Here is a 15,406-nt window from a genome sequence, read left to right as displayed (position 1 = left end):
GGTACTCTATGCCTGACCTGTGCTACATCTATATATAGCACTTTATCTGCCAGGATGGGAACCATGGGCTCCAGGCATGGTTTTGGGAAGTGAGGTGAGCATCAAAGCTAAGAAAATGAAAGAGGAGGGTGGGGTTGAGGCTGGGGAAGAGTGGGTGCCTCCAGGGACCCCCCAGGCCACTTGGAGTTAGGCCTCGGCCCTTCAGATTCAAACCTGCCTGTGGGGGCTGCCCTGGGGGCCATGGGGACCGTCAGGAAATACCTGCACCGAAGGCTTCTTGTCTGTCTTCCCCAGGGAGCGGGTTCCTCTTTTCTTCAAGGAATGCTAGAAAGAAATTAAAACATGCAAACAAAACAGAAAGCTCATGTGGATGATGTGCATCATAGAGTAGTCAAGGTGCCTAGAGTTCCACTGAGGGCCCCCTCCTTGCCCAGCCTAGCCCAGCCACATCCAAGCCTTCACCAGCACCAACCAGTGAGCCAAAGAGGCCCTCTAGAACACCCAGCGGGACAGAAGCATGTGAAGAAAGGACCCTGATCACATCCTGCCCAGGGTTCTCCCCCTGCCCCCGCACCCTACATTAAGATCCAGTTGGCCTGGCCCAAGACCCAGAAATCTGGGTTTCTGTTCTTCTGTGCCTTTCATCCACTCACCAAAGACTTCCTGAGTACCTATTATGTGCCAGGTGCAACTAGGCATAGAGAACACAGCAGTGATCAAGCCAGAGAGGGTACCTGGGGAAGATGCTGTGCTACTCCAGCCAGATCCCCTGCCTCCTAAGAACTGGGGTGCTTGTTCCCCTAACCAAGACCTCAAAGATGAGTCCCCTCCCAGTGATGCCATTGGCTGAGGACAGCCACCTCATTCAAGGTCATGTGCCCTCCATAGGGGTGCCCACATGCAATGACTGGTCCATGCCTCCCTGCCTCAATTCAAAACTATAAGTAGCCTTCCGAGCTCCAGAGATCCCCGCAGGATTAGCTGAGGCCACTGGTATAATTGCTCTGAAGATCTTTGGTGGCATTATTCCCAAGGGGCCTCTTCCATAAGCAGGCAAATCTTCATTTCAGGGGGAATCCTATCCTCATAGACTTTAACTTGGAATGCATACTAATAAACAAAATGCAAAAAAATAACTAAAATTAAAATTAAAAATGCATATGGGTAGAACACATCATAATTACACAGGAGGGACTGCTCAATTTTTCACTATTTAAATTATAAGTTTTCATGCAAAATAATGCAATAATAATCATAATTCAGAAATCCAGAATTGATATGCAAAGAAATTGATTTTTTTTTTTTTTAGAAATGGATACTTTTAATTAGATAAGCAAATTCTACATGAAAAAAACGTACCATAGGAAAGTAAAAGTATAAACAATACTGGGAAAAAAATTGCAGTTTATTGCACTGACAAAGGGTTAATATCCTAAATACATAAAGAGCTTCATAAAATAGAAAACAAAAGACCAACAAACCTATATTAAAAACTGATATGAAAAACTGTTCACAGGAAAAGAAAGGTAAATGGCTTGTAACCATAGGAAGATGTTCAACCCTATTCAAGATGGAGAAATGCAAATTAAAATTACACCCTGATACCATTTCTCACCTATCAGATTGGCAAAAATTCAATCATCTGACAATGCATTCTATTGCGGAAGTTATGGAGAAGCAGGTAAAGTCCTATATCACTGGGAGAATGCAAAATGGCACAAGCCCTATGAAGGGAACTTGAGGAAAGGTTACTAATTTTTGTTAAGGTTAATAATTTTTACTAAAGTTTCTTGATGTTTAAAAAAGTCACTCAGGACACACCTGAGTTAAGTTAACAGTTAGTTAAGCGATCGACTCTTGATTTCAGCTCAGGTAATGATCTCAGGGTCTGGGATCAGATCCTGCCACGCCCCCTACCATGCACTCAGTGGGAGTCTGCTTGAGATTCTCTCTCAGAAAAAAAATCCTTTTTAAATGAAAAAAAATAAATTTTAGAAGTCACCCAGTTAGATGCACGAATCTGTTGAACACTCGTCCCATGAGAGGGATGATTTATATTAGTAGTGCATAACTTAGGTTACTTTTGACTTTTCAAGCTCAGCGAGTATTTTTTGAGGATGCTTCCAGGTGTTTGAATACATGCTTCCCCATCCCTCCACCTCTCACTCCCATCCCAGAAGGTGAGAACCACTGACTTAATCCAAGCCCCCACCTCACTGAAGGTGCGAGAAATGTCCCACAGCAAATCCATAGTGACCTGGGACCAGTTCCTGACAGAGCTCTTGATATAGTTCCCAAGACTTGGAAGGAAAAAATATGCCCTTTGATGAGGGCCAGAGTGGAGGTAGCACAGTGGCTTTCTACCCAGAAGCACATCAGAATTACCTGGAGAAGTTAAATGAAAAATCCTGATGCTTCGGGTCCCAGATATTGTTGCAACTGGTCCAGGGTAGGTCCCAGGCATCAGTATTTTTAAATAGCTTCCCAGGTTAATTCTATTGCCTGGCCCTGGCTGGCACCAGAGAACCGGAGAAATGAACTCCAGCTGGGGTCTGAAGTCTATCTTGGAGCCCGATCAAATCCTAAAGAGACCTTTTGAAATGCAAATGTAGCAGGAAGACAGAGGCTGATATTTCAGACGCTGGGTGCTAAGAGCAGAGAGCCAGTATCTGAGAAGGGCTGATCTGGGATCTTTGAAAAGCGAAGGAGGAGGTAGGAAATGGGGTGATGCCACAGAACAGATCCCCCCACAAACAGTCCCTCCCACAAGTGGCGCCTGGGAAGCGGGTGCTCAGAGGGACATCCGGGCACGGAGTGAGGGGTGAGGTGGGGGTTCTGAGGAGAGGCTTGTGGATCTGGGTCGGCTTATCACAAGCTAAGTGGGAGGGGCTGTGGCCTCAGCTGGAAGCTGACTCTGGCAACCCCACAACACAGAGTTTAGGATCCTGGGCAAACACCTTCCTCTCCCTAAATTGAATCTCTTCAGGTGACTACAGCCTCTTCAAGTACTGCGGACTCCCTGGAGGGAGGAAATGGGGTGACAGGAAAGGGGGCCAGTGCACTAAGAGGTCCCAGCCACCACCTATAAAGGAATGAAATCATATAAAGTCTAACCCTATTAAAAAACACGGAGGGGGAGCACCAGGGTGGCTCAGTGGTTGAGGGTCTGCCTTTGGCTCAGGTCATGATCCTGGGGTCCTGGGATGGAGTCCTGCATTGGGCTCCCTGCAGAGAGCCTGCTTCTCCCTCTACCTATGGTCTCTGCCTCTCTCTCTCTCTGTCTCTCATGAATAAATAAATATTAGAAAAAAAAATGAAGTACTCATAGTTGATACAACATGTGTGTATGATGGGAACATCATGCTACGTGAAAGAAGCCAGTCACAAAAGACCACACAATATATGATATCATTTACGTGAAATGTCCATAATAGGCAAATCCATAATGGTGGAAAGTAGATTAGTGGTTGCCAGGGGCCTAGAGAGGCGAGAGCCACTGGGGGGCGGGTGGGTGACTGTTGATGGGTTTGGTGTTTCTTGTTGGGTGAAGAAACTGTTCAGGGCCAAGAAAATGGTGAAGGTTGTACAACTCTGAATATTCTGCAAAACCACTGAACTATATACTTTAAAAAGACAAGCATTATCATAGGTGAATTATATTTCAATAAAGCTGTTATTTAAAAAAAAAAAACCTAGAGCATGTTACCATTGTTACAAAAATAAGGGATATGCGTGCATGCACACACACAGGATGGGAAAAGCCTGAAGAATATACAGCAGGCTGTTTACAATGAATATGCAGCAAACTCACACTTGGCCCTCTTCTTCCCCCACATTTTTTTGGGGTGGGAGGGGGACATAGTCCTTCATCTTTTTCTTTAAATGTTTTTTTGTGGGGCTCCTGGGTGGCTCAGTTGAGCGTTTGCTTTCAGCTCAAGTCATGACCCCAGGGTCCTGGGATGAAACCCTGCATTTGGGCTCCCCACTCAGTGGTGAGTCTGTGTCTCCCTCTCCTGCTGCCACTCCCCTTACTTGTTCTTTCTGTCAAATAAATAAAATCTTTAAAGTTTTTTTTATTACAAAGTATTTTTTAAAATAAATATACAAAAATACATTCTCACTGTAAATCTACATAACGCTGACAAACCAGAAACCCCTCTAGCCATTTTCTTCCCTAACCTGAGGATGACCACAGCTGACAGCTAGCTAGAGCTCCTTCTCAACCTCTGGGTCTGTGTTTAAAATACTGAAATAGATGGTGCTCTTTTAGACTTTTTTTCCTTCCTATGTTTACTTGACTCTGTGATCTTTGATTTTTATATAATAAGCACCTTAGGCAGAAGGAAATCCCAAACATCTAGCATTTTTAAGAAGTCTGTGTTCCTGCTACATTATTCTGCATGTTACAGAAACCATGGATACAATATAATCCCATCTTTATTTTCTAAAAATACAAAGAGAAATACACATTGTATGAACATAGAGGAAGGCCTAAAAATATAGAAACCAACCTGCTAACCATGGGTTAAGCTGAGTCAGGAGCAAAACTGAGAGAGGTAGTTAAGAGAGGCTTCCTTCTTCTATTTTATATAGGTTTACTATTTCTTTTTTTTTTTTTTAAGATTTTATTCATTCATTCATGAGAAACACAGAGAGACAGAGAGAGAAAGAAAGAGAGGCAGAGAAACAGGCAGAGGGAGAAGCAGGCTCCATGCAGGGAGCCTGACATGGAGACTAGATCCCGGGTCTCCAAGATCATGCCCTGGGCTGAAGGCAGGCGCCAAACCTCTGAGCCACCTGTGCTGCCCAGGTTTATTATTTCTATTATTTTTTGGATAACATATTCACATTGTTCAAACTTCAAAAAAACCACTAGAGATGGTAGGTAGGCAAAATGGGTGAAGGGGACTGAGAGACACAGGCTTCCATTACGGAATGAATAGATCTCGAGGATGAAAGGTACAGCATGGGGAATACAGTCAATGGTATTATAATAGGGTTGCACAGTAACGGCTGGTAGCTACACTTGTGAGCACAGCATAATGTATAGACTTGTTGAATCACCATGTTGTACACCTGAAACTAATGTAATGTTGTGTGTCAACTATACTTCAAAAAAAAAAAATCACAAAAGGAATACAGTGAATCCAAGTCACCAGTTTTCCTGCCCGAGGCAACCCATACAACTAGAGTCTGATATAGCCATCCTTAGTGATAGTCTAGGCCTAACATTTGTGTGCCTTTTTTTCTTTTTTTAAAGATTTTATTTATTTATTCATGAGAGACAAGAGAGAAGTAGAGACATAGGCAAAGGGAAAAGCAGGCTTCCAGCAGGGAGCCTGATTTGGGACTCAATCCCAGGACCCCGGGATCACGACCTGAACCAAAGGCAGATGCTCAACCACTGAGACACCCAGGTGCCCCTATTTATGTGCTTTTGTAATAATATTTTTGCTTCACTGAGCTTATCTTAGGGGAAAAAAATGCATATATACATTTCTTTTTTTTTTTTAAGAGTTTATTTATTCATGAGAGACACACACAGAGAGAGAGAGGCAGAGACATAGGCAGAGGGAGAAGCAGGCTCCCTGTGTACTGCCCAATGTGGGACTCAATCCCAGGACCCCAGGATCACAACCTGAGCCAAAGGCAGAGAGTCAACCACTGAGCCACCCAGATGTCCCTATACAAATGCATTTCAGTATGTGTATGCACAGAAATAGGAAAATGTAAATATATGCCCCTCCCACCCAAATAATAATTTGGTAATTACTCAGAGTAACTCCCTCTAAATAGTGGATTACAGGAGTGCCTGGGTGGCTCAGTTGGTAGAGCATCTACCTTGGGCTCAGGTAATGATCACAGGGTCCTGGGATCAAGCCCCACACTGGGCTCCCTCCTCAACAGGAAGCTTGTTTTCCCTCTCCCCACCTGCTTATGCTCTTTCTCGCTCTCTCTTTCTCTCTCAAATAAATAAAATATTTATAAATAAATAGTAGATTACAGGTGAATTTTTCCTCCTTATGACTCACTTGTACTTTCTACTAGTCTTTCTCTATTAAGATATATATATAACCTGTTGGGGGGAGGGGAAAAATCATAATGAGATGTTTTTAAAATGCTTTTCCAAGAAAACTCACTGGACACCTTTCCAAGTGGCAGAGAATAAGCTCTGGGTGGTATGAATCTTATCAGGAAGGGAGGGCAGTGGGCAGAGAAGAGGGGCCAGAGCCGCAAACCCTTTCAAGACCAGAGTAACTCCAGCCTTTTCCGGGGGGAATTGACCCTTCCTGCCACCTCATCTAAGCCATGTGGGCTCCCACACTACCCTTTGGCTCTGGAGGGAAAACAAGGCAGGCTCACAGAGCACAGAGACTTCCTCCTCTCTGCAGGGCAGCAGCTGGCCAGGCGGCCTGGGGGGCTATGGTGCCCCTCCAGGGAGCCAGGGCCTGTCAGAGCCCCTTTGTGGAGGCCCCAGGGGCAGATGTTCTGGCCCCAGGCCTCTGGAGAGTGGGAAGGAAGGGGCAAGGGAGGACAGTCCCAGGCACCAACAAGAATGCCGGTTGCTAGGTGACGGACCCCAAGGGCACATTCTTTGGCTTGGCACACATTAGGGGCTTCTCCACCTACCAGCAACTCACAAGGCTACCTTTGAGCAGCCAGGGTGGCGCCTCTAAGCATCCTTGGTCTACGGGCTTCTAGTAGGAGCATGAGCTCTGTCCTTTGTCCTTCTCCAAAAAACTAGTAGATTGTGTCCAGCACGCACAGAAAGGATGCCTGAGCCCAGCTTTGGAGGGGCCCCCAGCTCTCTAACACGTTGCCTGCTTCCATGCTGCCAGGAAACAAAGATCAACCTTCAAGGAATAAAGTGAACCTTCTGCCAAAACAGCTGGGCAGATTTTCACCAAATATGGAGGGGATATTTGAAAGGGTCTCACTGAAAACACAGACTGTGCTATGTGTACAAAATTGACTCTGGAGGGGACCTGGGGTGCATCTCAAAGATTGCAGCATTCTTCCTCCAGAGCAGCTGAAGCAGCTAGAGGCTGAGTGGATCCTGGCTGGGGGAGACACCCTCTGGGGGAGGAAGCAAAAACTGGTTTAGACGTGAGCCCCAAAGCAGAAGTTGCCAGGACACACAGCACCAATTGCAGGCATCGATTTCCAATGTAACTGCTCCTTCCAGGGACAAGGGCAGCTTATACAGACAGTGCTTTGCTAAGTAGGCAAAAGAAACGAATCTCTTTAAAGTAAATGCTACTCTGGACCCACAGCCATGTAGGAGTTGTAAGGGAAACGAGGATAATCAGCACTTTACCTGCTTGTCTCTGAGAAGTAGGGATTCATATTCCTGTTCTACCTTTTTAAAGATTTTATTTATTTATTCATGAGAGACACACTGAGAGATGCAGAGACAGAGGCAGAGGGAGAAGCAAGCTCCATGCAGGGAGCCCGATGTGGGACTCGATGCTGAGACCACGGGATCACACCCTGAGCTGAAGGCAGATGCTCAACCATTGAGCCACCCAGGAGTCCCATATTCCTGTTTTATAAATGAACAAACTGAGCCCTGGAGTAGTTATACAATTTGCCCAGCATTACAAGTAAGTAAGTGGCAAAGCCAGAATTCAAACTCAGGCCCATATGACCCCAAATTCAAGTTTGCCCTGCACCACATAGACCACTACCCAGCTGCATCAGATAACACCACCAGCAGAATCAAGATTTGAACCTAGGTGATCTAATATCATGGTCAGTACCCATCAGAGCAGAAAGCAGGACAAAAAGCCTGTGCCAGAGACAGAGATACTCAGCTCCTTTGGAGGTTTTGAAAACAGGTAGGGCCCTAGGAAGGTACCTGGATAGGGCATGGAGGGTGGGGCAATACCCACCAGCCAGTGTGACTTTGGGAGATAAAGAGTCCTGGGTTAGAATCCCATCTTGGTCTTTTCCCCAGTCCCATCCATATGAAGCAGGCCACTCGTTGGTATACACACAAGAGAACTGAAAACATATCTTCAAACAAAACCTGTACTCAAATGTTCATAGCAGCATTATTACACTAATCAAAATGTGGAAACAATCCAAATGTCCATCAACTGATGAGGGGACAAACAAAATGTACATCCATACACTGGATTATTATTTGACCACAAAAAGGAAAGAAGTACTGACACATACATGTCAACACAAATGAACCTTAAAGTCATGATGCTGCGTGAAAGAAGCCAGTCACAAAAAAAATCACATATTGCATGATTCCATTTGTATGAAATGTCCAGACCAGGCAAATCCAGAGTGGAGATTAGCAGTTGCGGGGAGCTGGAGGGCAGGGGGCACAGGAAGGGACCACTAGCAGGTACGGGGTTTCTTTTGGGGGCAATGGAAACATTCTAGACTTAGATCATAGTGACAGATGTACAACATTATGAATATATCAAAAACCATGAAATTTCACATTTTAAAATGGTGAGTTTTATAGTATGTGAATCATATCACAGTTAAACTATTGTCAAAAAGAATGCCACCTGTAAAATGAAGATAACAACACTAGGTATGTAGGGAAGCTGCTGGTTTCACAACAGGAGGAGGTACATAAAATGCCTGGTGCGGTGCCTGGTACAGAGCAAGCACTCACACACAGCAGCTATATTCTAATACATCACATCAACACTCATATTGGCTTTCTGCCTAAAATACAAGAACGGGGGAATGATACTGGACAAGGGGAAGGCTGATGTTATGATTCTTGAGCTGCAACCCAGCTGGGCAACAGTGCCACTGCAAAGTGCAGCTAGGGCCGGCCACCCTCCCTTCTCTGGCGGGTCACTCCCCCCCCCGGAGTGATCTCTATGGCAACCACATCAGCTCAGGCCAGGGGCTCCTGTTCCCAGCTGGGTGACACTATCGCCACAGCAACCTGTCAGATGGCAAAGGCAGATGTAGATGAGACTCCAGCAGCTCTCGAAAAATTGCTAAGGGACCCTCATCTCCATGGAAACCATGTCAGGAAGGAGGTGGGGAAAAAAAAAAAAAAAGGAAGGAGGTGGGGGTGGGGGGAGAAGGCAATCAGCAAATAAACACAGGGCCATGCCCCTTTGCCCAGATCCTGAGACACCAAAGAGCATGCCAGGGAGGGCCAGATGTGCCTTGTTGACATTGCCTTCAAAGGGGAAGTGAACCAGTATTTCTGGAGCACCTACTGTGTGCCTGGCACCACACAGGGCTCTTTACATGCTTGACTACATTTCAAATTTCACAAATAATCACCCCCTCTCCAAAACCCACCTTACTACAGCATTAATTAAAAGAATACAAAGCAGGACGCCTGGGTGGCTCAGTGGTTGAGTGTCTGCCTTTGGCTCAGATCATGATCCCGGAGTCCTGGGATGGAGTCCCAGGGGGAACCCACTGGGTTCCCCATGGGGAGCCTGCTTCTCCCTCTGCCTATGTCTCTGCCTCTCTGTGTCTCTCATGAATAAATAAATAAAATCTAAATATAAAATAAAATAAAATAAATAAAATAAAATAAAATAAATAAAATAAAAAATAGCAAAGTCATTTCCCCTTCCTATTCCTACCGTCCCTCACTCCTTAGTTCAGTGGATTTTCCTCCAGACTTTTGCTAGGCATTTGCAGACATAAATGCCCCAAAACAAATCTGTTCTGATGCTCTTTCAAAATAATTAGTGGGATCACACAATATGTGTGTGTGTGTGCGCACGCATGGCGCACATGCGCACCCATGTAGCCCTCTTTTTTTTGTTAAAGACCTCTCAGCATCAGTACTTATATATCTACCTTATTCTTTTTTTTTAAATTGTGCTGAAGTACACAAAACATGAAATTTACCATTTCTAGTCATTTTCGAGTACACATTTCAGTGGTATTAAGTGCACTTTGTCAAGAAACCACTATTCATCTCTAGAACTTTTTTATTATCCTAAACTGAAACTCTCTACCCACTGAATACCAATCCCCCACTCCCTCCTCTGTCCAGCACCTGGTTACCTCTATCCTACTCTCTGTTTCTATAATTTGACTACCCTAACTAGCTCCTACAAGTGGAATCATATAATACTAGTCTATTGATGGCTGGCTTATCTCACTTTGCACCACGGCTTCAAGGTTCACCCATGATGTAGCAGGTGTCAGAATTTCAGTCCTTCTTGAGGCTTACCGAGAGTCCACTATATGTATGTATATACACTGATGTACATTTGGGATGCTTCTACCTTTTGCCTATTGTGAATACTGCTGCTAGGAACACAGGGGTACAAATATCTGTTCATGTGCCTGCTTTCAATTCTTTTGGGCATACATCCCAAGGTGGATTTGCTAGCTCCTATAATAATTGCATGTATAATTTGTTCAGGAATTGCCATACTACTTTATTCTTTGTAACTCCTTCATAGCGTTCTATGGTTACCCAATTTTCGTGCTGGTCATAAACTCATGAGCTGGGTACTGTTATTATCCCAATGTCACAGATGGAGAAACTGAGACTTAGAGAGGACTTGGCTTCAGGGCTTCAGCCACATCTCTGCCAAGGAAGGGTGGGGGAACTCAGGCAGGCTGTCTCTTTCTGAGCCTCAGCTTCCTTTCCTCTACAATAGAAACATGCTGAGTTGGGGCGCCTAGGTGGCTCGGTCGGTTAAGTGTCCGACTCATGATTTTGGCTCAGGTCATGATCTCAGGGTCCTAAGACTGAGTTCCGTGTCAGGCTCCGCACTCAGCAGGAAGTCTGCTCTCTCCCACTTCCTCTGCCCCCAATCCTGTTCACATGCTCTCTCTCAAATAAATAAATCTTTAAAAAAGAAAGAAAGAGGGACGCCTGGGTGGCTCAGCAGTTGAGCATCTGCCTTTGGCTCAGAGCATGATTCTGGAGTCCCAGGATTGAGTCCTAGGATCAAGTCCCACTTTGGGCTCCCTGCATGGAGCCTGCTTCTCCCTCTGCCTGTGTCTGCCTCTCTCTCTGTGTGTGTGTCTCTCATGAATAAATAAATAAAATCTTAAAAAAAAAAAAAAAGGAGGGGAGGGAGGGAGGGAGGGAGGAAGGAAGGAAGGAAGGAAGGAAGGAAGGAAGGAAGGAAAGACACTAAGCTCCAGGGTACTCTCTGAAACTGTCTCCCCTTTTCACTATCAAGGGTGACAGCAATGAGATGTGTGAAGATGGTTCCCTGTGTTGTCCGCCAGGCCAAGGTGGGGGGGGGGCCTGCCTGACAGAGCCCCACAGCAGCCCTCAGCAGCAAATGCCCCCAGTCTCTGCAATGAGATGCTGTTAGCACATCAGAGCAACACGCCCAGGAGGGAGGGCACTGAAGGGCTGTTCTGGCCTCAGGGCTGTGGTGTCTCAGTCCTGGAACACTGGCATGCCTGCCCTCGGGGAAGGTAAGGAGTGCCCTAGAACAATGTACAATCCTAGGGATTGAGCAGCCAGAGAGCTGAGACCCAGCTGTGCCTCTATGATCAGGAGCTACCCAAGGCCATCAGGAACACAGATCCCTGAATTCTAAAGGATTTCAGCCCCTAGGGGTCACCTAGGGAAGGCTTTCAAGAGGCATTCTGCAGAGCCCACTGGGCTCTGTGAAACCTTGAGGGCATCCCTCCTTCTCTCAGGGGCTATTTCCTCATTCATAAAATGGTACAATCACAACCTCAACTGGGCCTCTATGTAAATTGTTGAGATAAAGCATCTAGCATGGTACTTAACATGCTGCATGCCCAACAGTTAGCAGAAGGCAGAAAATACATACAAGGGGAAGAGCTCATATGAACAAAGACAGACAGGCCAGTGCCTGGGGAAGTGTCTAATGTCTTAAAATCTGTGTCGAGGTACTGGCCAGAGGCCCGGCCCCAGCACCGCCTTCACACCAAATGGCAGCCCCTAAAGCATGTCTGCACAAGTTATCCCAGCTAGTCTTCTCAGTGACTCAGGGCATCGCTGTCCCATTCTGGAAGTGAGGAAACTGAGGCAGAGGGCCCCACAGGGGTCACTGTGGAATGCTTTCTCAGTTAATCCCCCCGACAGTTGCAGTTCTTTGGCAGATGACTGTCTCCTTCATTAACTTGTAGACTCTTGGTGGACAGGAGTCTTTCACTCACCACTGTGTCTTCCGAGTCCAGCACACAGTGTACACAGTGGGCACTCAGGAAATGTGTGCAGGAGGAATGAATGCATGAATAAGACAGCTCTGCCAGGGAGGCATGACCGTACAAACACAGCGCTTCCGAGCCCCTGGCCAGGTGGGGCTGGCACACACCCACCTGCCTTGGCCTGGCCCTGCAGAGATGGACCGGCCCTTACCTCTCTCGGCCGTTCCAACTCCGTCTGCAGCACCTGCTTGGCCAGCTCGGTCTCGATAAGCCGCTGCCGAAGCTCCTCGTTCTCCTCCTCCAGCCGTGCCCGTTTCTTCTCCACTGTCTCCAGCTCCTTATGCAGCCGCACAGAGATGTCCTTAGAGACCTGGGCAAGGGTGGGTGATGAGATTGGTAAGCAAGGGTGGGTGATGATCCACTTGGGCTACAGAGCAACCTCCCCCAGCAGACTGTGTCTCACCTCACCCCTGCTTAGCAGATGAGGAAACTGAGGCACAAAGAAGCCAGTAGAGGGTAGAGGTCACACAGCCAGGAAATAGCAGAAGCAAAACCCAAACCCAGACACCCAGTGCTCCCAATGTCTGTGTCCGAGTTCAGTCTCCCCAGGAAGCTAGAAAGGCCCTGCCAGTTTTTAGCAAGGCTTTTTCAATTACCTGGGGCATTCTGTGCTTTTGAATCTCACGAGAGCCTGCGGCAGGGCCAGAGATGCTCATTTTAAAAGTAGGGAAGTGAGCTGGAATTGAAACCAGAGCAAGATGGGTGGCCCTAGGGCCATCTGAATCACATTGCTGCCAGTGTCCAGCCCGTGACCCTAGGCAAATCATTTCCCCACTCTGTCCCTCAATCTCCTTAACTGCAAAAAGGGTGCAGTGGTAGCAGCAGCCTCATGGGCCCAACAGGAGGACTGAATCAGCTTTGCACAAAAAATCTCGGCCCTGGGCCAGCACAGTGAGTCCTGGGGAGTGGTGATGCCGAAGCTCAGAGAGGGGCAGAACTTGCTAGAGGTCGTGGTGTGACCCCGAGGCTGGTTTCCAATTGTCTGGGATATAAAACATGCTCTAAATGACAAAGGCTGGGCATGTGTCCAGGTCATCCATACAGAAAGGAACTAACAGAGCTGCAAACACCAATCCTGGTTCCAGGGATCTGCAGCAAAAGCACCCCATTTCCTCGAGGACACCCTGGAGGTCCAACACCAGGAAAGGAGGCATCCGGGGATGAGGAAGGCCCTTCTGAGCTGGTAAATCACCACTATCCCTGAGTGGTCCAGGCACTATCAGTTGTTGAATACCTACTGTGTGCCAGATTCATTCATATTCACCCCAATTCTGAGGCTTACAGAATAAGTGACTTGACTTGGGGTCATGCAAAGCCAGTATGAGTTGAGCTGGGAGAAGCCCCTGGGATTTGCCTGAGGGGCCAGTGTGGCCAGGGCTCTGGAGGAGCACAAGGGCTTTGCCAGCAAGAGGTATGTGAGGGGCAGAAAGCCCAACGCCCCATGCCTGCCAGTCTCGGAAACAACCGTTGCACCTCCTCCATTCCGGAAGGGAAAAGGGCCCTCCCTGGCTCTGCCCTCTGCCTGGGCCCAGGCCCAGCTCAGCACGGACCCGTTGGCAGTATGAGAGACAGGCCAGGAAAAACAACAGCCAGAAAGGAAATTCAGCACTGCCTCCCCCTGCCTCTGTTGTCCACCGTGGCTCTCTGTCCCTGGAGGTCCCAAAGGGCAACCAGAATCGTGCCTTGTCCACAAAGTGGGATGAGCGACACCTCAATATCAGAACAAAGACTTGGCACGTGGGGAAAACCAGACTGAGTCTGATTCCAGCACTGGGTGTGTGTATGTGTGACCCCCACAGCAAGTTTATTTACGCATTCGGTGTCGGGTGGTCATTGGTAAATGGAATGGATACAGCCTACTCCCAGGCGCTGCTGTGAGGATTAAATGACACAATCCTTGGGCTGGTGGCTAGATCATCAAGAAATAGAACTTTTTTTTTTTTTTTTTTTAAGAAATATAACTTTTTAATGCACTGTCAGGATCACTGCTTCACCTCTGTGCACTTGGCTATGGTTCCCAGTCTGAGGCTATCAGGTCACCCAGAAAGCCCCTGTCCTGATCAATACTCCATTCACTCATTCATTCATTCATTCATTCATTCATCCTGCTTAGCCGTGGGGGCAGGAGTCATGGGCCAGAATGCTGAAGGCCCCGGACCATGCCTGGGTTCCTTCATATCCCTGTGTCCCAGCAGGAGCGCACACTCTAGCACACCCTAATGCCGAGTAAATGCTTGCTGGAGAGCAAACAAATTCAAGGTTCCAAAAAGTGAAAAGGGAGGGAGATAAAAGAATGACTGCAATATGGGGAGCTGCACCTACCCTAACTAGATTAGGGATGCACCCCTCAACCACCCACCCCACCCACTGTCCACAGAGGGCTGTGTCCTCAACTGATGTGAGGGCTGAGCAGCAGGTGGCTTCTCCCCTTGGGGCCAGCTCCTCTCCATCTGAGGGGTTGCTCCACCTACCACGGCCTCAACTTGGGAGGCGACACTCCCCACCAAGAAATCATGATCCATGTGGATTCCCGGATCCTCTTGGGTTCATAAATGACTCTGTGACTTCATCCGTTCCAGGAGTCTGGACACTCCTTCCATCCCATTCTCCACAGGATCTCCTTCCCCAACTGTCCCCGACCCGCAAGGGTTGCTGTGTCAAGAACGCTCAACCCCAGGCAGCTGACGGGATTCCAGCAAGAACAAAAGAGCCCTTAATTTCAGATCCCACAGAACCCCGAGCCCCCAGTGGAGGCCCACAGGAGCAAAGAGCACAGTAGCTTGGAAGGTAGGAGTCTGGTGGCCTCAGCCTGTCCTTTCCTCTCTCTGAGCCTCGGTGGTCCTGGGTGCCCTTGCCTCTCACAGGTGATTTATAGAATCAGCTGTCACTTCCTAACACCATGTGCCTTTCATCCCCTTGGGAAGGGCTTGATTAATGCCATTCTGAGGTGTGAAAAGGAAAGGTCACTTCCCCAAGGTCACACGGCTAGGCAGCTACAGAACCAAGGGTTGAAATCCTGTGGGTCAACTCTAGAGTTCTGCTCTCCACCTAACCCTGTTGTTGGCCCAAAGCCTGAAGACATTATATTATTATCAGCACTAAAAGTATTAATAACAGGGCACCTGGGTGGCTCAGTGGTTGGGTGTCTGCCTTCCGTTCAGGTCATGATCCCAGAGTCCTGGGATCGAGTTCTGCATCGGGCTCCCTGCAGGAAGCCTGCTTCTCCCTCTGCCTATATCTCTGTCTTTCT

At 47.4% G+C, this 15,406-nt stretch overlaps 1 protein-coding gene across 1 annotated transcript in view; it reads right to left on the bottom strand.

Annotated features, from left to right (window-relative positions):
- Positions 1–15,406, bottom strand: part of MTCL2 (microtubule crosslinking factor 2) — a 72,598-nt gene that overhangs the window by 34,649 nt on the left and 22,543 nt on the right. Inside the window, exons 3-4 of the mRNA XM_072735976.1 lie at positions 12,308–12,466; positions 262–324 (exon numbers count right to left, since the gene is read on the bottom strand). Of these exons, the coding sequence (XP_072592077.1) occupies positions 262–324; positions 12,308–12,466 (222 nt within the window). The remainder of the gene's footprint in view (positions 1–261; positions 325–12,307; positions 12,467–15,406) is intronic.

This window comes from Vulpes vulpes, chromosome 14, assembly GCF_048418805.1.
Source record: "Vulpes vulpes isolate BD-2025 chromosome 14, VulVul3, whole genome shotgun sequence".
NCBI classification, from domain to species: Eukaryota; Metazoa; Chordata; class Mammalia; order Carnivora; family Canidae; genus Vulpes; species Vulpes vulpes.
The sequence above is the reverse complement of the archived record's forward strand: the minus strand, read 5'-3'. Positions and strand labels throughout refer to the sequence as shown.